This window comes from Rousettus aegyptiacus, unplaced genomic scaffold (genome assembly GCF_014176215.1).
Source record: "Rousettus aegyptiacus isolate mRouAeg1 unplaced genomic scaffold, mRouAeg1.p scaffold_m13_p_10, whole genome shotgun sequence".
Lineage (NCBI taxonomy): Eukaryota > Metazoa > Chordata > Mammalia > Chiroptera > Pteropodidae > Rousettus > Rousettus aegyptiacus.
The window spans coordinates 35,739,361-35,765,535 of NW_023416285.1; the positions used below are offsets into that span (position 1 = coordinate 35,739,361).

At 34.5% G+C, this 26,175-nt stretch overlaps 1 protein-coding gene across 1 annotated transcript in view; it reads left to right on the forward strand.

Annotated features, from left to right (window-relative positions):
- The first annotated feature begins 312 nt into the window (after positions 1 to 312).
- Positions 313 to 26,175, forward strand: part of HPGDS (hematopoietic prostaglandin D synthase) — a 29,252-nt gene continuing 3,389 nt past the window's right edge. The window contains exons 1-5 of the mRNA XM_016144314.2: positions 313 to 348; positions 7,562 to 7,703; positions 13,536 to 13,628; positions 16,196 to 16,305; positions 23,772 to 23,870. Coding sequence (XP_015999800.2) covers positions 7,571 to 7,703; positions 13,536 to 13,628; positions 16,196 to 16,305; positions 23,772 to 23,870 — 435 coding nt within the window. The 5' untranslated portion in view covers positions 313 to 348; positions 7,562 to 7,570. The remainder of the gene's footprint in view (positions 349 to 7,561; positions 7,704 to 13,535; positions 13,629 to 16,195; positions 16,306 to 23,771; positions 23,871 to 26,175) is intronic.

Here is a 26,175-nt window from a genome sequence, read left to right on the forward strand (position 1 = left end):
ATCTCTCTCCTTTGACTCACACACTGGCAAATAGACCCCTTTTGTTCCATAACAGTAGCAATAGGCATACTTCACATCTATAACTTGGACTTTACCAACTGTATGCAAATATGTTAGGTTATGCATACACCAAGATCCCATAAAACACCAAGAATAACCAGAAGTCTTTGAGGCTTAAACTGTTTGGCAGTCATATTTCATCTAAGAAGTGAAGAAAGAGAGTTACAAGGAAGTAAGTCGCTTCTCTCATTGGCTCGTGATTGTCAGTTAACTCATCATGTAAACCCAAGATGCAGTCACATACAAAGACGTAGAAGATACTAGACACTCCACAGAGACGCAGCACAAGTAAGTGATATGACTGAACTCTATAAAGAAACAAGATAGTCTTCACTCTTTAGGTTTTATGTTTATAGCTGTCATATTCTGTGTGTGACTGAGAGACTGTCTTGTGACTTATTTACACATTTCGCTACTCAGATCTTGTGTCAGTTGGAGACTGTGTTAGTGGCTGAGTGGAGATCAAATGGTAATTTCTAAGAGAAACGTAGGTACAAGAGATTTTAAAAGATTTAAAGAGATTTTAAAAAGAGCTTTGAGTGGCTTTTAACGGCGAAAACACAGTCAATACCAGAGGAAGAATTCAGTCCTAATTAGGGTTTGTTACTTGTTCCAGAATTTTCCCAACTGATGTTTTTACAATATGTGAAGCAGTAGAGAATTTCATAGTTCTTCACTTTCTTTTTCTTTTTTTTTTTACTTTAAAGTTCAGGAATTTTACTCTTCTTTACCACCATGTAAAATAGGTATTATTATTATTAGAAGAAAGAGGGAAGTTGGACATGATGGGTGACTTTGCTGTGTCTCTGTGGGAAAGAATGAAACATTCTTAGCTTAGTGATGAGCACATAGTGAGTGCTTATTAAATTTTGGCCATTGCTATTACTATTAGTCCTCTCAATCAGGACGAGGACCAGGATGAGGCAAGTGAGGTGAGTGAGGCACCTAGGACACAAAATCTAAGAGGGTACTCACTCTTGGGTTGTACAAATGCCAATCCTGTACCTGTAGGAGACTGAATACTTCGTTGCGAGGAAGGGGCTCTTTTTGGCAAGCAAAGAAAAAAAAGTTCAGAAACTTTATTTGTAATATTTTCTATCTCTTTAAGGCTCATTTTGTTGAAGCATCCCCATGTTTTGTCAAGAATTGCATTTTATCATCATTTAGTTTCAAACATCATTAAAGACATTTACCTCAGGGTAGAAATTTGAACTCACAGCTACCAAAGGCTGTTTTAATTTTTCCTCTAGCTTTGGATTTAATGTGAGGCAACCATTTAAAATGAATATTTAGTTGATCTTTGATAAGAAAATAGATATCTTGCCTTGCTAATTCAAAGTTAAACATCCAGTGTTTGACTAAAGTCCATAACTTACTCAATTAACAAAGATCTTTAAATTTCTCTGTCATCCTACAATTTATCTACAACCTGACAACTTTTCCAGAACCGAACTGGAAATGTTCAGGGGTGCTGTGAATGAGGGAAATCAGTATTCTTTAGCGCCAGCTGTTAGCAGATAATACAGTGTTGTTAATGTCAATATACACAAGAATTTCCTATATAGACAATAACATCTCAGGTGATTGCTGCCTGAATCAAGCTGTTGCATTTCAAAACATTATTGTCTGTTCAGTGAGAGTCCATACATTATACTCTATTTATTACAGGGCAAGTTTGCATGTAGCAAAAAATCATGAGCAAATTCGTAGGTAATCTTTGTTTTTATACTTTAAACTCATGGGAATATATTAAACTAAATCTGGAACTCCCAATTTCCTTTTATTTAGTAATAAGTAAGACTTTATGTAGAACAACACTTTCATGAATAAAATAAATTAGTATTAATAGCACTTTGGTTCTGGATTATTGTAAAATGGTTAATAATTCTTTATGTATAAGTTTCCTATCCATCAAAATTACTCCAAAAATTCCATCCCTGTTTCAGCTATCTACTGAAATCTTTAACGTGCATGACATAGAAACTGAACATTAGCCTCCCTTGCTAGAGAGATAAGTTTAAATTGATGTCACTTTTCTGACACAAACAGTAGAATTTTTGAAAGTATGTTTCACTCTTCTCTTACAGCAATATACAGAAGAGAGTATTGGTTTAGTTAAATGAAATGGTTTTATTATGATAGTTTATATTTTATCAGACTACTACTACTGCAAACTATCAAACTACTACACTAAAATGTATCATTGTTATATTAAGTAAAAAGAGTTACAAACCTAAGAAAAAGAAAGAACTTTTCAAAACACCATTATATTCCATGTAAAAGATTTAATTTCAAAACCAGTTTAGCATGTATAAAAGCTAAATCTTGATTGGCATTTAATGGCTACATTCATATGAGTTCACATGTGAAAGTTTCTATCCATGGTATTTATTAGTCATTACTCATATGTTTTTTTTGAGAAACTGTGTATCTTATTTTTCAAACAGAATTCTAAGACGGCTTGTTATTTGTCTGCTGAATTAGGAACTTCACATGACTTTCTTTGGAGCGGAAGGGAGCCAGTGGTTAGTTTTAGGTGCAGCTTTCCCTATATGGGATTCTTAACACAGAATGACAGTGGAAGGGCTTAGAAATGAAGCTAACAGAAAATAAAAGACTAGCATGACATTGCAATTTGCCTAGGCCAGTCAAATCATGTTTAGGTCTCTAATCCATTTGGATGTTATTTGCATGTTTTATGTAAAGTTGGGGTCAAATTAAGTATATTTTTCCTCTTTTGTCTCAGAAGCATTTTCCTCTGGTCCCTTCATGTTCTCACTGTAATGTCATGTCTGTCGGGTATCTGAGATTCTGTTTTCTAGATGTTATGCACTTCTGTATGTCTGAACAGTCCTGAACAAAGATCACATGACCTGAATACAAGGTTTTTAAAGTAAGTCTTGCTGTCTGGTAGGTCAAGTCCTCGCCTCTTCTCTTGATTTGTCTTGGCTAATTTTGTCCTTAGTATTTCCATTTGAAATTTAGGATCAGGTTTATAGGTAGACTGTCTTAGATTTTGAATATAGACAATAACTTTTGATTGCAAATAAGGACAGTTTTTTATCTTTTTCCACTCCTTACATATGTCATTTATTGTCTTATCTTACTAAAGTAACTAGGTCATCCAGGACTACGTTGAAAAGTAATAGTGAGGTTCTTTTAATTCCTGACATTAAATAAAATGCTTCCATTGGTTCTCCATTATGTCCGATGTTTGTTCTAAATTTTTTGTAGAGCTCTACTAGGTTTAGGGAGTTTTCCTCTATTCTCAGTTTGCTAAGCATTTTTTAAGAGTTTTGATCACAAATGAATGATTAATTTTATGGGTTTTTTAAAAAAAAATCATTTATATGCATCTACTGAGATCATATGACTTATGGTTTTTCCCTTATAATCTGTTAATGTAGTATATTATATAGATAGGTGTATTGTTGTTGAAACATCTTGCATTCGCGGGATAAACCCTATCTTGTCATTATATTTTATTTCTTTTTATACACTACTAAAATTGAATAGCTAATAAGTTATTTAGGTTGTTTATATCTATGTTTATAAGTAAGATTAGTTTATAACTTTCCTCTTTTAATATCTTTGATCTTTTTCCATTTTTCTGTTCTCCGAAACTACTTATAAGAGACAGGATTACCTTTCCCTTGAAGATTAACTAAAATTCACCTGTAAAACCACCTGGGCCTGGTGTCTCTGATGGGTGTAACTAATTACCAATTTGGTTTCTTTATTTGTTATTGTTAAATGCAGGCTTTCAGTTTCATTTTGATTTGTGTAAGTTTATATCTTTCTCAAAAATTTCCCATCTAAGGATTTGGATTTAGTGACATTAAATTATTCGTAGTGTTAGCTTATGATTTTTAATGACCTGCTTTTTTTGCTGTTGTGACCTTTTTTGTATGTAATATTAATTATTTGTGACTTTTCACATATTTTTCTCTTTATCAGTTTTACTAGAGGTTTGCAATTTGACCTTTTAAAAAAATGTATAGAAATATCCTAGTTTCAGGCAGTACGTTCCTCCAGTCACCATCTTGTGTGCAGGATTTCATTCTCCTTTATTCTGAAGGAGCTAAACTCCTGCTGGGCACCACCTCTCTCAGAATTTGGAGTATTGCTCACTGAATTTTGTTCCTGTTTATTTTGGCCCAAAGTTTATCTTTCTTTTAATCCTAACTATAGATTTCCTTTTTATATTTAGTTTTTAATTTTTTTTTTTTTTTTTTTTTTTTTTTGTGCTTGCAGCAGGATAGGTTTATCAAAGAACATGATCTTGAGGATTTGAGTCCAACCAAATCACAAAACTGAACTATCTCCTCTACTAAGCTGGGAACTCTCTCCTTTCCTCTCTCCCTTTTTCTCTTTTCTTTTCTTTTTCACCTCTTACTATGTGTCAAACACTGTATTGGTACTTTACACACAGTATTTTCCTTACCATTTTACAGGCGAGGAGACTAAAGCTAGGACCAGGTGAATGCCCAAGACCATTCATGTAGCAAGTGGCAAGAGTGACTCCAAAATCGCACATTCCCTTCACCGTCCACATTCTCTGCCCTTGAACTTATTCCTCACTGCATCCCTTCTCAGGGCGTGGGATATGTTTTACCTTCCTCCTTTTAGTCCATCATCCTCACAAAATAAAGGCATTAATAAAGTGAGATTATTATAACAGAGATATAATACTAAATGCAATAAAAGGGGAGAATATATTCTCCTAGACACTATCTTCTACACATATCTTCAGCCCTTATTGTAAATTTCTTTAACTATTTTAATTGGCCATATAAATATTTACCTAATGTTAGTTTTTATGCAAAAGCTTTATAAAATATAGAAAGGACTGTTAGAATCAGTAAATATTTCCAACTACATTTACATCTACTTATTTTTTCTTGTTATAAAAATGTGCACATATACTCTGAAAAACAAAAATCTTCAAGTTTGGGACTTTGTAGCTGTAACAATAAAGAAACCAGACTTTGCTCCATAGAAAATGTAATTATACAAGTGACTACAGGAATGTAATGGCAAGTACAGCTTCGTTAATAAGTTACAATTGTTGAAAGTGTGGTCTAGAAGATAAGCATTTGTCAGATGTTCATGAGCCTGAGCCAAATCTCAGATTTAAAGATATATTTACAGAGAAATATAGATAACTATCAACCAGTGCTAATAATTATTAAATATCTTCTTTACTTGAGTAAAATGCAATATAAAATAGCATGATTTTGCAAATTAGCAACAAACAATTCCTTTGTTTTCACACAGAATTCAGGAGTTAGGCACTGAGAGTTATGTGGCATTTCATCAAATGAGAAATGGTTATATGTTTAATTTTTTAATGTTAACCATAATTGACATATATGAATCTATATAGATATTTTTATAAGAAAAAATATATGATTTCATTATTGTGACCTATAACAAAAATCAATTTTAAATGCTTTATAAACAGAAACTGCAACTAAAAATGATACTTTCCCCACTCTGAAGAATTTTTTTTGTTCTTTTGAGGTTTAAAGCAAATAGATCAGGTACTATAACAATCGTGCTTTATATTTGCCAGATAAGAATTTCCCCTTTATTATGATTATGTAAAATGTTTTTTTTTTCAGAAGGAAACTTACTACTTTACTATTTTATTTACCATTTTTTATGCAGTCAATATTTCCCACTTTTTATTTATAAGTTTAATATTTTTAAGGAACTTGAAAAGTCTCATTGTTCTGACGAGCACTTTATTTAGTCCCCCAAATTTGAACTCCCTGTGTGCATATTTCTCCCCCAAAGGAATTTAGGACTGTAAATCTTGGAATTTTCATTAGTTTAGTCTAGTGAATTCTTCTCTCTACTGAGAACATTTCCTCTCATATTGATATGTGTGGCATGTACCACATTTCACTTGGGTGGTGACTGGACTGGATAGCAGGAATGGGAGAGAGCCCAGAATGATTGGAGTAACTCTCCGTTCCTAACAAGGAGAACCACCTGCATGCCACAACATCCAGACATAGAAAACCCAGGTCCCAATAAATGGATTTGTTAGGAATCACCTTCACCATCATTTCCTGGATCCTCAGGGTATCTAGATAGGCAATCTGACAGTTATTTCCAGTCATCCTCTCCACAGATAGACACCATGAAGGCATGAACTTGAAATATGAACGTGGCGATCGAGCTTTTTATGATTCGTTTGATCTTTCTTGTGATGTGATTTCAGATGGGACTTTGTTTGCGGCTTAAGCCCAAATTTTCTTTTATCCATTAATATCTTTGAAAGACATCCTTAGTAGAGAATAAAATATTTAAACTTGCCACTTCAAATAAATTGTTATTTATGATTTTTATTTATGTAATTATTATAATTATTATTTATTTTTAGTGTTCTGTATTCACAGTTTATTATTCACTATAAAACCATTTTAAAGTTGTTATTAATAGCTAATAATTATTAAGTGTGTAGCATTGTGCTATACGCTTACATGTATTACCTCATTAAATCTCCACATCCATATTAGTATCTTTATTTATAAAAAGTGTGCTTTGAAATTCAGTGAGATTTTGTTGGCTAACCCAAAGATACACAGTAACTAAATGGAAAACTGAATTTCAAATGAAAATGTTTCTTGCTCAGTCACCTAAATATTATAAAATTACAATACGGTGCTTAAAATAATTATTTATTAAAAACAGAAATGAAATAATACAAATCACAGAAAACACAAAATTAAAATGACATATATCTAACCAATATAGCTAGTATTAGCAAATGCTCCGAAATGTAAGAAAAGTTTGCAGTTTTTCTTCCTTGCTCCTCTACAGAGGGAATGGAAGAATATGTTCACCACTGTCCCATCTCAGCAGAGGTCCCCAAGATCAGGTTTGTTTGTATGGTGCAAGCACCCCTATAAACCCGGCAGCACGGATCAGTAAGAAAGAAAAAAGCAATGTTTCCCTAAGCCTTTGATTCCTAGAGGGAAAAGCCATGGGAGAGGGAAGAGAGGAAAAGACAGGTTGGCAAGGCTGTCTCATGTTCCTCTTGTTGTATCCTGCTTTTGCAATCCTTACCCAGCTGTCCTCACGAACTCAGCTATATCAGCAAAACAAACAACAATCCAAATGTCAAATACCATCTATTACAAGTGACTAAAGGCAGACAAAAACGTCTTAAAATGAAAAGTTTTTGACTCCATCTTCTGAAGGTAGTTGTGCAGATAACTTCTTACTCTAAAGTCTTTTTATGAATAAAATTTGAATTTGGTTATTTCTCTGGAATGTTCCAGCTAGTTCTTAAAAAGAGAGTCATGATCTTATTTCAAGTCATTCCCATATGTTATTAGAGTTGTGATTTATAATTCTGGTTTTAAAATATCCTCTAATACCTCTGGTTATCTCAAAAGATGTCATAAAGTTTTCAAAATGTCCCCAAAGAAAAATGTTGAAAAATTTCTAGAGGGCTGTAAAAATAATTCCTCCATTTTCCTCTTTCCAGACTTATACCATGCCAAACTATAAACTCACTTATTTTAATATGAGGGGGAGAGCAGAAATTATTCGTTATATATTTGCATATTTCGACATAAAATATGAAGACCACAGAATAGAACAAGCTGATTGGCCTGAAATCAAACCAAGTAAGTAGTACAAATAAAAGTTGACGAAAATGTAGGTAAAATATGTTTCCAGAATTTTTGTCTTTCCTCAGGAAAATAAAAAATAAAGTTCTTTTTTAATCTCATGTAGCTTTATATTGAGAAGTAGCAGTCAGACAAATTAAATAAATGCTATGTGACCCAGAGAATTTCCTGTTCGAGGTGAAAATACAAACATCACAGAAAGAAAATAAAAAGATAAACCAATATGAAGTTTTGTCAGAAGAGTTGAAATGGGGGAATACTGAAGTCAATATTCTTAAAATTGGAAATGGATAAACTTGCTACAGATATCTTATAATGTTTTGTTGAGCAGATCAGCTATACCACTCTAATAGAAAACCAAACTCAAATGGCTTGAATAATAAGGAAACAAATTGTACCATATAACTGAAAATCCAGAAGTAGAACAGTTTTCAAAGGCTGGGTATATCCATTTTTCCTTCTCTGTGTGCTGGCTGCATCATGAGGCTGGTAACAATATGTGTGCTACAATTCCAGCCTCACAGCATTGAACAGCAATATTGAGAGGATATATGAGAAAGGGTAAGTGAAAGAGACTGCTTCCTTAAGTGTTCTCAGAAGAATGAAGAAAAACTGTTCCAGAAGACCTCGGCAAATTTCTCGTGTCTTACTGGCTCAAATTGGGTCAAATGTCCATTTCTGAGTCAGTCACTGGCAAAGGAGATGAGATGGACCTTAGAACCATCTAGTTTCCCTTGAATTTGGGGGATGGAATGAATTTTCATTATGCATGTGACTATATGAGAGATGGGTGGATATACAAACAAAATTGGAATCTGTTTGATTAGAGGAAAGAGCAAATGGAAAAACCCAATCAAAACATGATACTTAGCACTTACGACAATGAGGAAGAATTAGAAATATTATTATATTAAACAAACAACAGTGTGGGGTTCCCAGTAAATTGTAAGTCATCCTCTAGATGCTTGCCACATTGCCTAGAAATACTAACTAAATATTAATTATATATCTAAACTTCACATATTGATGACTGGATTATTACAAATTCACATAAAGATAAAGTTAAAGAAAACAACCCTTGACTTGAAGACTCTCTGCAGATTCTATTTTAATTTCTCTAGCATGCCTATATGAAATGCATTTTTGATTCTATTTTATATTGAGATAACTGAAACACACAGAGTTTAGGTCATTTTTCCAGGTTCATAGCCCTAGCATGGCAGAGTTGATTTTCAAACACAGGTCAGTTTAATACCAAGGGCCAAGTTTTTTGCACTAGAGAATGCCAACAACAATAGTACCATGATAGATGGTGTATTAGCAATAAATATTGTTATATGCCTTTTGGAAGCATGAGTTCCTTAAAAGTCTTTGCCCTTGAAATTATTCTTTTTTCTTATGAGAGAATTCTTCTCTGGTGTGACAGAATATTTTATTTTTCTGTTTGCAAGAAACTTTGCCATTAAAATCCAAACATTTCTCCTGATATCAGAATTTGTATATGGGTTTTTAATTCTGCGAACCTAAAATAGGTGAACATTAATTTTGCCCACTAATTAAGTTGAGATGAATAGCAAGTTGTGAAGATGCTACATATAACAAATTCTGCCTTTTAGTTTTTAGATATAAGTTCTTTGAATGCCTTATAACTTATTCTACCTTAATTTTTATTATGTTATTGAAAATGGAATTGCTGCATTTTCTTAGTATTTTTATATAGTTGAAGGGATCTTAAAATTCAATATGGTCAGGATATAGTTTCAAATACTTTAACAGAGATCCAACACATAAATGATTAAAGAGGATAAAAATTTATATCTTTTGTGTAAAAGCCCAATTATATACACTATAATTGTTTTTTTAATGCGTATGGGAAAACAATTAAAATATTAAAGTAGTTCTAATTATGTGGTAGAATTATTTCTATTTATCTGCAATTGAGAATTTTTTATGACAAATATTACTGCTTTCTGACAAAAATATAATAGGTTTAAATAACAAAACAGAGTAGAAATTACAGATAAAATATTAATATAACATCTGCTATGAATCTGTCTTATATTTGTACAAATGTGCTTGCTGCCTTACTATAGACTTCAAATAGTCCCTCATCAAAAAAAGAATTTTGCCAAAATTCTTACTATAACTCAATATATGTCAAACTTTCCATATTTCTCAGATTATGGTTTTAAAGAATAATTAATGTGATCCTTGATTGAGGCCACCAAAATTAAGATTTAAAAGAAAGGGTTCTTTTTGTTTGTTTGTTTGTTTTTTAGAAATTAAGTAGTAAGTATACATAAATGTATGAAAATATATAGTGTAATACAGGGTATCACTGTTAACCTGGATTTTAGACTTTGTACTGTCACTAACTATAGCAGATCTTCTTGTAACAAGCAACTGGTTTTTTTTTTTAAACTTATAAAATGTAAAGATTCCACTAGAGGGTGCTTAACATCCCTTTTAGAATAAATAGTCAAGGCTCCAGTCAGGATGGCAGTACAGGTAAATGCTGTGCTTGCTTCCATTTACAACCACATTAAAATTACAATTAAACTACAGAACAACCACCATTGAGAATACCTGAGGTCTAACTGAACAGAAGTTCTATAACTAAAGACATACATAAAAGCCACCTCAGGACTGGTAGGAGGGGCAGAGACATGGAATGGGCTGGTCCCACACTCCCACATAGCGGTTAAAAATTGGGAGGAATGTCTTGGCTCCAGAGGTCTCCCTTGAGGCATAAAGGGTCCTAACTAACCCCACGCTAGGATCCCCAGCCTAGGTTTCCAGTGCCAGTAAGAGAAGTCTCCACTACTTCTAGCCATGAAAACCAGCAAAGATTGTGGCTGAGTAAGTTCCAGGCACTCTTCTTAAAAGGCCCACACACAAACTTACTCACTGATGGATTCATTCATCACTCTAAGCTCCAAAGCTGGTGCAGCAGCTCGAAAGATGCCAGGGACATGTTGGGAAGAGCTAGCATGTATGGATTCAGGGAAAGGGCTGGAGAAGCAGCTTTTTCTAAGACAGAAATGCTGGCAGAAGCCATTGTTCCTTTGTTGAACCCTCCTCCCCTCGCAGCATGCAGATGCAGGTGGCTGCCATATTTGAGTTTCTATCAACCTAGCTAACAACTGGTTGTCCTGCCCTGCTGATTCCATAAGCCCATGCCCCACTCAACTTAAGGACTCACCCAAGATGCTTCCAGTGGCTTTTCTATACAAATGGCCTGTCTTGGCTCATGCTGAACTTTCCTAAAATCTGTCACAGATTTGCAAACACCAAACAAGCAGCATCTGGCCTTAATGTGCCCTGCACCTCTCGCTAAGCAACCCCAAGCCCGGCACTAGCAGTAGCCAACCTCAGTTCACACCTTAGCCCCTCCGAGGCACCTCCAAGTCAGCACAAATGGGAACCATCTGCAGATCACTTTGTAGCTCCTGTGGAAGACACAGGCAGTGACCTCAGCCTGCAACAGAGCCCTTCCCAAGAGGCCCCTGAATAAAGACAACTGGTGGCCACCTTTAGACCACACTAGGGCACCATCCATTCACCTCCGCAAAAGCCACTCCTAAAGGGCAGACTGGAAAGGCATCAGAGCCCTGCTAAAGCAAATTCTGCTCTGCATGGTCAGCCCATGCACAATAGGTCCTCCACTGGTCATGGCCAGTCCTCACAACCAATCTGCCTGAGGGTCAGTCCCTCCCATTGGCGTGCAAACAGCAACCAAGGCTCAATTGTAACACGGGGGCACACAGAAGTCACACAAGGGATAACCATCATTGAGAATCACCTGGGTGACCAGGTGACCAGAGAGACTGTGTGACTGGGTCTCAGAGGACACGTACTACATAAGGTCATTTTACTAAGACTGGGAGACATAGCAGCATTACCTAATATATAGAAACAAACACAAGTAGAAGCCAAAATGGAGAGACAAAGAAACATGTCTCAAATGAAAGAACAGAACAAAGCTCCAGAAAAATAACTGAACAATATGGAGACAAGCAAACTACCAGATGCGGAATTCAAAACAATGGTTGTAAGGATGCTCAATTATTTTAATGAGAACTTCAACAAAAAGATAGGAAATATAAAAAATAACCAGGCAGAAATGAAGAACGCAATAACTGAAATAAAGAATATATTAGAGAGAATCAACAATAGATTAGATGAAGCAGAAAATCAAATCAACGATTTGGAAAATAAGGTAGTAGAAAATGCCCAATCAGAACAATAACAAGAAAAAAGGAGGGGATAGTTTAAAGGACCTCTGGGACAAGATCAAGTGCAACAACATCAAGAGTACCAGAAAGAAAGAAGAGAGAGCAAGGGATTGAAAACCTATTTGAAGAAATAATGATGGAAAATTTCCTTAAGAAAATAGGCATACCAGCTCAGGAAGCACAGAGAGTCCCAAACAAGATGAACCCAAACAGATCCACACCAAGACACATCATAATTAAAATGCCAAAGGTAAAAGACAGAGAATCTTAAAAGCAGCAAGAGAAAAGCAATTAGTTACCTACAAGGGAGCTGCCATAAGACCGACCGTCAGCTGATTTCTCAGCAGAAACTTTGCAAGCCAGAAAGGATTAGCATAAAATATTCAAGGGCCTATAACCAAGATTATTCTATTCAGCAAAGCTATCATTTAGAATCAAAGGACAGATAGCTTTCCGGACAAGAAAAAGCTAAAGGAGTTCATCACCACCAAACCAGTACTATAAGAAATGTTAAAGGGACTTTTCTAAGAAGAAAAAACTATGAAATGGTAGTAAGTACATATCTATCAACAATTTACATGTAAATGGATTAATGCTCCAATTAAAAGACATAGGATGAGATACGGATCAGAAAACAAAACCCTTACATGTGCTGCCTGCAAGAGACTCACTTCAGATCGAAAGATACACACAGACTGAAACTAAGGGAGGAAAAAAGATATTCCACGAAAATGGAAACAAACAAAAAGTTAGGGTAGCAATACTTATACTTGACAAAATAAACTTTAAACGAAGGCTGTAACAAGAGACAAAGAAGCATACAGTAATTCCACCTCTGGGTATTTATCAGAAGAAACCCGAAACACTACTTTGAAGGGACATGTGCATCCATGTGTTCATTGCAGCATTATTTACAGTAGCCAAGAAAAGGAGGCAACCTAGGTGTCCATCAGCAAATAAATGGAGAAGAAGTGGTACATGTATACAATGGAATGTTATTCAGTCACACTCAGAAAAATGAAATCTTGCCATCTACAGGAACATGGATGGACCTAGAGGGTATTGTGCTGACTGGAGTAAGTCAGACAGAGAAAGAAAATATCATATGATTCTACTTATATGTGGAATCTAGAGAACAGGATGAATGAACAAACAAAAGAGAAACAAGCTCATAGATACAGAGAGCATTTTGATGGCTGTCAGATTGCAGGGGTAGGGGTGGGTGAATGGGGGAGGGGATTAAGAAGTACAAATTGGTAGTTATAAAATAGTCATGGGGATGTAGAGTATGGCATGGGGAATATAGTCAGTATATTGTAATAACTATGTATAGTGTCAGAAGAATATTGGATTTATCGGAGTGATCACTTCAGAAGTTATATAAATGTCTAAGCACAGTGCTGTACACCTGAAACTAATATAATGTATGTCAACTGTAATCAAAAAAATAAAAATAAAATTTTTAAAGAATAAATTTTCAAGAATTCCATGACTTTAAAAATCAAGCCTTATTTCCACAATTATCAGTAAAAATGTAGTATTATAACTCTTAATTTTGTTATAGAAGTTGACTCTTTGCTCATTTTGTTTTAAGCAATTCCATTTGGCAAAATCCCCATTTTGGAAGTCAATGGACTTACTCTTCATCAGAGCCTAGCAATAGCAAGATACTTGACCAAAAACACAGGTAATGTATTTACTGTTTTAAGATCTTTTGATAACTGAATAAAAACATAATATATATATATGTAGTATTCATTAGATAACTTTATTATTGAACACTATAGTACAAAGAAGAATGGAATTAAGTACTAGAGAGGTATAAATGTACCATCTGTACCAATTTAACTTTCTATGAGTTTCTTAGACAATTAATTTTATTTTATATTATCCACTGCCCCTCTTACTTTACACCTCCTTGTCTCCAATCTCTTATTGGAATTTAGCCGAAAAAGCAGACAAGTAGGTCTGAAATCAGACTTTTGCTAGCATGTGTATCATAAGTGATCGGAGAAGATTAACAGAAAATACATATAGCATATGAAGTTTGAAATTCCTTAGACTATTTAAATCATGTATTCAGTGTTCTTTATCCTAATCACACTGGGAAAAAAAAAACAAACTAAGAAGGTTGTCTTCTTTGCTTCCACAGAGTGCCATCTGAGGCATCCTGAGTTGTTAGTTGGCTTCTGGATTGTTTTATAAACACCTGCACCTATAGCATTGATGAGGAGAAATTTAAAAAACTGTTAGTTCTTGTTTTTGCTGGATGACATTTCTCTCGTCCTTGTTCCTTTGTCTTCTCTCTCCCCTCACTGCTCTAACACTCTTTTTGAGTAAAAAGCTGTGATTGGCTTCCTTTATAGTCCCCTTTTTCCTAATCAATCTGCAGAATCATTATGGCACCCTTCCAAACCTATCACTCTCCATGCCTACCACAACCACAATGATCCGACCATACACACAGGGTTAGCTCACAAATAAAATGGGCCATAATTACTAGCCCTTTATTTTTTAATCAAAGTAATGTATGTACATTAAATATATAAAAATTTCTGTTGCGCTAACACATATTTCAACAAATAAAATTCTTTGGAAGCTTAGATGAGATGGAGACTACTTCTGACTCCATGGAAATTTGAATTTGAAGTGAAAATGACATTTGAATTGAGCCTTAAAGGATACCTATAATTTAAAGAGGAACTTGAACTTGGATAGTGTTTCTCAAATGTTATGTGTATCAGGATCACTTGTAGGCTCATTAAAACAAAGATTGCTCAGCCTTGACTCCAGAAATTATGATTCAGTAGGTCTTGGTTAGGGCCCAAGAATTTCCATTCTTAACAGTTTCCTAGATGATGCTGATACAGCTGGCCCATGGACCTTACTTTGAGACTCTCTGGGCTTGAACATTCCCAGAAGAGAGAAAACGGCATAAGAAAAATAAAAGAACTCATTTACACAGGGACGGAAGAAGGAAGGAAGGAAAGGAGGAATTTCTTAACTAGCAATACCCTTTTCAATCTGTGTTCTTCGGTCAGCCATAAGTGCCATGAAGATAAGGAATTTATCTCTTTCGTTCATTGCTATAGCCCCAGTTGGGGTTGATCTACAGTTGAAGCCCAGTAATTATTTGTTGAATGAATAAAGAAGGAAGAGCCAGTTTGAGGTAGGATGTGATAACTCCATTTTCGATTTGTTAAAGGAGGTTCAGGAGACAAAAGGATATACAGAGAACTACCCAAAAGGAGGCTGAGAAAATGGGCCTGGAATTTAGGACTAAAAGTGTTGATAAAGAGTCATCTGCATAAAATTAATAGTAGTATGGAATGTTGAGCATGGAAGTCAAAGTAGGGATGAAAATGGATGAAGGGAACTTAATGAAACATTTGGAGGGACTTTTCAAGATCAGAAGAATCAACCTCTGAACACCACACACACAAAATATAGCTTACAGAAGAACTCTAGATCACTAAGACATTTTATTTTCCTTTAACAGCTTTGCTGAAGTCTGATTTATACACAATTCACTCACTGTCGGTATACAGGTCCTTGATTTTTAGTAAATTCACACAGTTATATAAAAGCAATCTATTTTAGAATGCTTCCACACTAAAGAGTTTTAAATTGACACCAATGAGAAAATATGTAGGGAGATTAATGATTTCTTAGCAAAATGATGGTCAATGAATGGCAAGAAAAAACATCTCTATTATTTTAAAATTATAGTTTCCAGGATGAAAACAAATGCTCCTGACAAAAATGATCTGTAAAAATGAAAATGATTCTTTTTACAAAATAAATGAAAATGTATATACAGGTTTTTTATCGTAGTACTACATATATTAGTAAAAGATTAGAAGCAAACCTAATCAGTTGAGGTTAAATAAATTGGGGATATTTCTACTTAAAGGGATCCCATGGAACTGAAAAAGAACAAAGATGCCCTTATGGGACTTGTAAGGAAAGATCTCTAGGATACATGTAAGAATTGCATTATTCTTATTTTCATAAATAAACAATGGAAGAATACAAAAGAAACGAATAAAAGTAGCTACCAATATGGTAGTACATAAGGAGCAAAATGAGGTGAATGGGGGCAGGAATGAAAGCCAGTTTTTATTGGATACTGTTTTATATTGTTTTGAATTTTTGAACCATATGAATATATTGCTTATTAAAATTAATGTTTTAATATAGCAAATTAAATTGAACATGTTTGTGAGCATAAAATGATCTCTCTTTATTCCACAGATTTGGCTGGAAAAACAGAACTGGAACAATGTCAAGTTGATGCTATCGTGGACACATTGGATGATTTCATTTCACGTTTTCCTTGGGACGAGGAAAAACAAGATAAAAAGGTAATAGAATCAGTTTGCTATCACTTTTACTAATCAAATGCACTTGGCAGACATTGAAAGTCCCTTTTATCAAAGTTAGACAAACATATAGTTTTAAAATACCAAATTATATTAAAAAGTTTAAAGCATAGTACAGTGATTCTCTGCTCTACTTCTTCACAATAATCTTTCAGATGCAACCCTCTTTTTAACCCTTTTAGCTATTTCTTTAGGATTTATACTTCTCCCTATTTCTATAAGTTATATAAACATGACTTACTTTGATTCACTAATTTTAGATACTATGGACTTATTATAGTAATAAGAATTAAACTCTTATATAGGCATCCTCTCTGGTTCCTGTTCCCCCAAACCCCCAATATAGTGATATTAAAAATGTTTTGGTAAAATCAATATTCAGTGATTATGTTAGTATGTCCATGCAAATGTCATACAGAACTGTGCATTTTGGTATGTTTTGATTATATTTCCTTTATCACGTTTCTTCTTCAAAGTTAGTAAATGCCCTTTTTCATTTGCTTTATTCTTTTTATTTTTATTGTTTTCTTTTTATTGTTATTGTTATACCTTCCCACAGAAGCCAATAGTCTACCAATATGATTTTTCCACAAGGTCAATGATATGATAGTCTATTATTTCCATTATTTTCTTGGAGATATCTATCCAGAGACTTCCATTCTCCTCTGTATAACTGTCTCATTTTTCTGCGCTGCTGTCATCATCAAACTCCCCGTTACTGCCATTCCAGGGATCTTTCTCTTGAGTTGGAGCCTTGTCTCCTAGATGCTATCTTCTGTCTTTATTTCCTCCTTTGTTTCTTTGAGGATGCATCCTCCAATATTCTAAAGTTAAAATGAAGGCTCGTTGACAGGAGATATGATGGTGACAGATGGTATGGACATGCCTCTCTTCTGTGTCTCTGGTTTGCTTGCCCTAGACACCTGGTGCCCAGTTGTCAATACAGAATCTTTATTATCATCTCAAATGCTTCTTTTGATCCTTTCTTAGCTTAATTCTCCTGGTTTCTGTTCTTGTTTTTGTGAAGCAATCCTCCAATAGCTTATTGAACATAGGAAAAAGTTGGGAGCTTTATCTGTCTAAAAATGGTTTGATTTCATCTTCATACTTGTTTCATCATTTGACTGGGTATAGAGTTTTATGTTGAAAGTAATTTTTCTTCAGTATTTGGAAAACATTTATGTATGGTCTTCTAGCTGTTGAAAAGACTGAATCCAATCTGATTACTGACCTTTTATATGTGATCTATTTTTTTTCCCTCTCTGAAAGTTGGTAGACCACTTGTCCCTAGAGTTCTAAAATTTTACAGTGGTTAGTCTTAGTATGATCTTTTTATCCACTGCTATCTCATTTTTGGGTCCTTTAAAACCTGGAAGCTGCGTTCTTTAATTCTAGAAAATTTTCTTTACATTTTATAGGTAATTCCTCCCCTTTTCTTTTCTTTGATCCATTATATTAGAATTCCTGTTATTCAGATATTGGATCTTTTCTCTATGCCTTATCTCTTCTTCTTCTTCTTCTTCTTCTTTTTTTTTTTTTGCATTACTTGCAGGAAGAATTCGTCAACTTTATTCAACAGCCCTTCTCTTGATTTCTAAATGTCTGATATTGTGTTTTTAAATTTATAAAGGCTCTTTTTCTATGATATTCTGTTTTTTTAAAAAATGTTATTTTATATTTATTTAGTGTATACAATATCATCTCCTGGCCTATGACATGTTTGTTAAAAGATGCTATTTTTTTCCCATCTTTGTTTTGGTCTCTGTCTTCCTCTAGAAGTCAGACCATCCTTTATAATTCATGATGAAGAGTAGAGAAATTAAAAAGCTTACTTAAAGCTCTCAGCATGTGGATGGGGTTTGTTGATTTTGAACATCACTAGGCCACGTAGAGGGCAGGGTACTTTGCACTATCACTATCACTATCTTCAGGTATCTCCTCTCACATTTGAAAGAGCCCTAGAGAAGACTTTCAGTCTCCTGCCCAGAGACACAAAGGCCTGGCTGCCAGTGTTCCCGCCAACAAGCAAAAAAAGGCTGAGTCTCGGAATGTGACAATCAATAACACATATTCATTTAACCCCCCTATTTTTAATAAATTATGTATGACAGCTTCCAACCCAGAGACCATCTGCGTCACCCTCTCCAGCCTTTTGCTAAGGATAGGGAAGAGGCAGGTGTCTAGCAGTATAAAATGAAGGAAGAAATCTTAAAGTGACTTTTTTCATGGGTTTTCACCAATCCTCATTTTATCTCCTCCCTTACCTCCTTACCCCTAATTCTAGATATATTCTGGCATTTCCTCAACTATTTGAGGGTTTTATAGGGTTTTTGATTTTCTCTTTGCAGGTACTGTTCATCTATCTGCTTTCCAGCTTCAAACTCCTCTCTAGTTTTCCACTTCTTTGTGGGTTCTATCTTTGCAAAAATATGCATTTACTGTGGTTTTGGGATTTAAAAAATGTGTATGTCAAATCTGCCTTCTTTGCCCTGAATTATAAATATACCCCCTTAGTTATTCTCTATTATAGACCCTAGGTGGTTTCTCTTAGGGCACTCATCAAAACCTTTTTTTAAAAAATATATTTACTTGTTTGTCTCCTCCAGTAGAATGTGTTATGGGAGTAGGAATCACATCTGCATTATTCACTGGTGTACCCTCACACTTATCACAGAGCCTCATATTTAGTAGGCACTAAATACTTGTTGAATGAGTGATAGGTAGAGCAAAATTTATCAAAAACCATGTGCAGGCGCTGCTCTAACCCTTTTACATGAATTATCTCGGTCAGTTCCCCCTTAATCCCATGAGATAAGTGCTTTTTATTGTCACGCTCACTTTGCAGGTGAAGAATCTGAGAAATAGAGTAGTTACATAATTGCCCAAGTCACACAAGCGGACCCACTGCAGAACTCATAGCCTCACCCGATACACATACTTTCTGAAACCCAAATTAGTGACTAATTCCCAAAACATCCCTTTAGGGAGAAATGGTTGTTATGACTTTTTTTCCAGATGAAGAAATTAAGATTCATGTAGTGGAAGTCACTTGCCTAAGGTTATTTAGCTAGTAAGTGGCACACTAGGAATTCCAATCCTAGTCACTCTGACTCAGACTCCATGTTCTTAACCACTGGGTATAATGCCACAGTACCAGCAGCTGTTTACAACAGCTATGCACAGATACTATGTACTTGTTATAACTTAAGGCCTGCATCCAAAAGCTACAGCGTAGAACGGATAGCAGTCTTTCTAACTTACTTAAGAATATTTATTCTAAATATTATTTATTTATGAGGACCTTCTGATTTAAATAGAGATATTTAAATGTAAAAATATGCACATTTACTGCTTCCTTGACATAAATATGGGCAGACACACATACACACACACACAAACACACACATGTACCACTAACCAGGACAAAGTCTTAAATAAAAGCTCAGTTTTGATGATAGAGATACTGCCCAATGTGAGGCTAAAATCATGATTCTCGTGATTGTCACTTAACTCCTTATCAATAGTTCAATTTCTTTGTCTATTAAGTAGGGAGATCATAAAATCTACTTTGAAGTATGCTAGGAGGATTCAATGGTAGCACAAGTATTTATGGCCGGGTAGAGGTGTTTGATAAATATTAGTTACTATAATTAATACAGTGTTATTATTTTGTCCAGTGCTCATTGTTTTTCCTTTTATTTGTCAAACATGGCATGTATATTTTATATTTCTTTATAAATTCAGGACAAATAGATACATAAATCCCTGATTTAGAGAAGAAAGTATATAAAGCTTTTAGTTCCACATGCCACCTACCCCACTGATTGGCAGTCTGTCAGCTTGTGGGCTCGCCCTTCTCTATTTTCTCTATTTTGACTGAAGCTCCATAACAGAGGCCACCTGACAGAGGAAAACATTCTTTGAACATTTTTAAGAGCAATACTATACCTTCGTATTAGAATAACAATGTTCTTACAAACCACCTACCTCAAAAAAAAAAAAAAAAGTTTCACAGGACATAATCCAAGTTCATGAATAAATCATATTAAGGGAGAACATGTTGCAGAAATACTGCAGATAGTTACGGACTGATTAATAAGCAGAACCTGGCTAGTATACAATGGAAAATGCATGGGGTTTTTTTTGGTAATTCTTTGCTTAGTTTCCTTGTAGTGGGTTGCAATGCTGCCACCTTGTGGTCAGGTAAAAGTCAAAAGCAGAACATTGATGCAGCAATGATAAATGGAGAATGAAAATAGCCCTCTTATTATATGTGCTTTAAAAATCTATCAAGTACACATAATTATAAATATTTTAGGATTGGTTGCTAAAAGTTCTATTTCTAATTTTTAAAATTTAATTTAAAATTTAATTTAAAAGGCAAAATATGTCTCTGTACATTGGTCACCTTGATAATCCTTAAAATTACCTCTACTATTTCTTTGATTCTGTCATGTATCTGTTTCAGTTCCCTCATCTGAAGAACAAGTTTAGGCGTGAGATGGAGGATGAGCCAAACTGAAGGAATGCTAGGGGCCCATTTCCAATACTAAATGATTTTGGTAGTATGGATTTAAAAATAATGCTTTGAAGAAATATATAATCTTCTTTAATTCCTCTAAAAGCCATTTTATGGAATATATAGCAATGACTTCTAACAGAGTGAAAAAAAAAAAAAAACCCTGCCTTACAGTTCTCTGGAGGAGGAAGTAGGACATTTCTGAGTACACCAACTATAAGAATGGTCATCTAGGATTCATCAGGAAATGCATTTTAAAAGCTACACATTTGCAAAAAAAAAAAAAAAACAATGTATAATCAAATTTCATCTTATGTTATTTTGGTGAATTTTCTAAAATGACTCAAATACTAATGATTATGCTGTTCAGGTATGTACATTTCATTAGACTAAGATGATTCACAAACATGTAAAGAGAACTTGGACTAAAGGAGAAGTCAATAGCAAAGAGATAAGATTTTCATTTGATATTTCATATACACAAGCATTGATGTATCTTAGTTGTGGAAATGCACATTAGAAAAGGTAACAAAATTACCCAGGTAAGCAAACAGGAGTTTTTGGAAAGCCATCCAGCAGCTATATCCTGTTCTGTTCAACTCCCTCTTGTTTCTGGCTATTCTGGGACAGCCAAATTGACTGTTACCTTTCCAATTGATGCTGAGCTCAGCTGAGCTGTGGAAAGTGCCACACAGCTCAAGGCCCATTGACTCAGCTCACAGATTCTGTGTAAGGAGCAGAAGGACTTACACTGTTTTTATTTAAAACTATGAACACATTAGCCATAGAGAGGTACAAAAGTGATATATAACAGTGGAGAGACTATGAAGTCAAAATAATCACAAGCTTTCCAAGCTTGTCAACATTTGCCAAGTTTGTTAAATCTGGCAAATGTTTGTAAATATGCAATGATGCTTTTGTAAACTGTACTCTACAAATATAAGGCATTATGTTTTAGTAATCTATATTACCTAGCTAAGTCATCATGACAACAGAAAGTAAATCAGCAAATTGGTGAGATTGTTATCAACTACCCAACTTACCTTAACAAAGACTGAATTTTATTACTGTACCTTGGAGATACTGTGGATTCAGTTCCATTCAGACCACTGCAATGAAGAGAATATTGCAATAAGCGAGTAGCAAAATTTTTGGTTTTCCAGTGCATATAAAAATTATGTTTACATTATATCGTAGTCTATTAAGTGTGCAATAGTATATGTCTTAAAAAAGTACATACCTTAATTTAAAAATGCTTTATTGCTAAAAATCGTTAACCATCATCTGAGACTTCAGTGTGTCATAATTTTTTTGCTGGTAGAGGGTCTTGCCTCAGTGTTGTTGACTGCTGACTGATCAGGGTGGTGGTTGGTGAAGGTTGGGTGGCTGTGGCAATTTCTTAAAATAAGACAACAGTGCAGTTTGCCCCTTAGATTGACTCTTCCTTTCACTTGAACACTTAGAGGCCATTGTAAGGTTATTAACTGACCTCACTTTAATATTGTCGTATCTCAGGGAACAGGGAGGCCCGAAAAGAGGGAGAGAGACCAGGGAACGGCCAGTTCGTGGAACAGTTAGAACACACACAGAATTTATCAGTTAGTTTTTAGTCTTACATAGGCATGGTTCAGGACACTCCAGAACAATTACAATAGTAATATCAAAGATCACAGGTTACCATAACAAATATAATAAAAAACATTTGAAATATTGTGAGAATACTGAAAGATGACAGATATGACGTGAGCAAATGTGCCACAGACTTGCTCAATATAAGGTTGCAACAAACTTTCAATTTGTAAAAAATGTACTATCTGTGAAGAGAAATAAAGCAATGCACAATAAAATGATGTATGCTTGTATATGTCATTTATGAATATTAATGAATGATATATATACATATAATATTTTTTAGTTCGAATTACATTTCATATCCAACATACAAACCAGACTATATTTTCACATATAAAAGAAATACTTCTTACCAAGAAACAGGCCAGGAATAAATTATTTGGTCTTCAGAGCCTCAAGTAAAAGCACAAGGAATATTATTTGGTTTGTAATGTTATCTTACATAATATATCAAAAGGAGACACCTAGATGATGGGTTTTATAGATGATATTCAAGGTAGACAAGTCTCATACTAAGGTACAATATCAAGCCAAAGAGAAAATCTATAAAAACCTGAGAGCATACTGGTTCATTAGAAATTATTTCCATTAAGTACAATGGTGAAATGAAATGCTGCCACATTGGGGATGGAAAGTACAGTATATGAAACATAGTCACAGTATTATAAAAACTATATGTGGTGTCGGATGGGTACTAGATTTAGTGGGGTGATCATTTCATAAGGCATGTAAATGTCTAACCACTATGTACACCTGAAACTAATGTAATACTTATGTCAACTGTAATTTAAAATATTAAAAGATTAAAAAAAGAAAGACTGTCAAACTGGAGGAAACTAGCCTTACAAAATAAAATTAACTTCTTTAACTTCAGTTATATTATTTAACTTTAAAGGAAGAGAGGCTAAAAAAGGAATAATTTTTAAAATGGAAAACATAATAGAATCATTTTTATTAACAAAAATTAAGATAAAAATCATTAAAAGATTTTGCTAGTAAAATATTCAGTCATTATGTACAAAGAAACTATAAGAACTGGTGACCAAAGTATTTTATTTTTTAATTCACAAGTAACAAAGGAGTGAATAAAATTATTCATCCCTTTGATGAATAAAGAGATCCGATTCTCTGTAATGTCACACATTTGAAAAAAAAAAAACTAACCAACAACACAAAGCTACTTTTTTCTTTCAGAACTCACGTAGGAAAATGATGAGAAAAACCTACTTCTTCCTCAAATCATATTATTTATTTTTCTTATTATTATCCTTAAAGTATCTTTTTCTCCCTCTCCTAGGAGCAGATGTTTAATGAGCTACTTACATTTGATGCACCTCGTCTTCTGCAAGATTTGGACACATACTTAGGGGAAAAAGAATGGTTTATTGGTAACTCTGTGAGTGTGCTTTACATCTTAAAAAGTACAAGTAAATATCTATCTGCCTCTCTATCATCCATCTATCTATCTATCTATCTATCTATCTATCTATCTATCTATCTATCTACCTACCAAGATAAATTTATTGTAAGAAGGGAGTAGTTTAGAGAGCAGGAATAAAAGCTAAGCTTCTTTGAATTAACCCTTTTTGGTGGACTTAACTTTGGAAACATAAACGAAAATATTTTGTATAACTATATAACAACAAAAACATGTTAAAAAGCTATCACTACAAAGCAAAAGCAAAGTGAAACAAATGAACCTGTGTCAAACTGGTGCACGGAGTATGCAGAGAAGTGCCTATGTACTCTGTTAGTGAAGAACTATTTTAGGAAATATCAACATTTGCAAAACAGTATTTTGACTATATGTCTCATTACAGATATTCTCTTGACAAAAATTAAAAATCATGCACCATTTTTTTTGTAATTATGTTGTTAGCGGTACTGCATACAGTGCTATTGTTTTTTTCCTGATATTATTATATTTATATTGTGGAGAAAAGCAGTAAGAAATTACGTGGATGTCACTGAGAACTAGGATCTTCAGTGTGGGAGAAAGACGACAGAGATCTAAGATCAATGATGTTAAGTAAAGATCCTATTCCTGAATGTGAACTAGATGTAACAGTATAAATTCAGGGTGTTTATCTTAGGATAAAGTAAAATGCATTTTGTGTTTATTTTTCTGGAAACAATGAACAATCCAATTGAGCTGGACACCCCCCCTAAGACTCAGATTCTGATCTCCAAATATTAAAAAGGAACAAGGGCTTCTTGGAGAAATGGCTCGTTCTCAGTTTGGGACAGGAAATGTAAAAGATGAGCTGGGAATGCCTTGTCATACCAGATGCAAATAACTTATCAGAGACAAGCGGGATTGTGTCAAAAAGACTCAGAAGTCAACCTTAAGAGACTCCCACTGGTCAAAGATGGGACAATTCAAACTTCAATAAGAATATTAACAGTAATGGGTTGAAACAAATCAAAATGAATGAATCCATTAGTTTCTGACAACCACCACTACCACAATCAAACACACACACACACACACACACACACACACACACACACACACAAAGAAAAAAGATAAAATTGATAACTTTCATTGATAACTTTCATCGATAACTTTCAGAAGATGCCATGGAGCCAAATTATTATTCTGAAAACTATTCAAAACAAACAAAAAAAAAGCTGAAGGTTTGAATAAAGCATTTATTTTGCCTTTCCTATGCCAGTTGTATCTCAAGATAATAAAAACTGATGGACAAAGTTTATCTTCATAAAAATTCCAGTTAATAAGGAGAGAATAAAATAAACTATTAGCATTTTCCAAACCCTGAAGAATTAATGGACCCATGCATTGAGTATCAATAATTGTTAATATCATAAAAAGTGAGACAACCAGGTATTACAGACCTACTGAGAGAAGGGCATGCCACCACTATAAAGTAGTTCTGTCAAAACACCCAAACCTTAAATCCATTTGGATGCAGTGGTAGGTCAGGGTCCCCGTCTTCAAGGAGACTGCATTCCAGAACACAAGACACAGTCTACTTTCTTGTGGTCCTCTTGTGACTTATTCTGATCACTGTCTGCTGAGTCCTTCTGGGTGACAGAAGCAAACTTCCCACATCTTCATTCATAACTTTCTACTTCACCCACACTCCTTCATTTCTTCCCATTGACTCAATATAGCCTTTCCTAAAATGTTCCTCTCCCTGCTCTATAGAACAATTTCCAAGGATTTAATATGTTTCTTTTTCTCTTCTTTTTTCTATTAAAATTTCTTCATAAACTTTCTCCTGAGTCCATCTCTTGGCACTCTTTCTCTTCTTCACAGTGTTCCACACACACACTGGTGTTTCATTTTTCAGACACAAGTCCTATTCCTAACAGCCTTTACACTTGCTGCTTCCTCTGCCCAGATTGTTTAATCCCCAAATTGCTGCACATCTGGATCCAATATCATTCAAGCCTCGCCTTAAATATCACCCCTTAAAGATCTTCACTGCCTACCTAAGAATCCCTCTCATAACTTCACTTTTTCTTCATCACCCCTATCAGTTTACATGTTTATCTTCTTGCTTCCAAAATAAAAACTGCATCAGAGAAGGGGCTTGCATACCATTTTGCTCACCAGTTAATCCTAGCACCTAGACCTGTATGTAGCACACAGTAGGTGCTCCATAAATGTGTTGACTCAACTCTGAATCCTATAATACACTCTCTTGGTTGACAAGGGTTTAGTAAGCAATCATAAA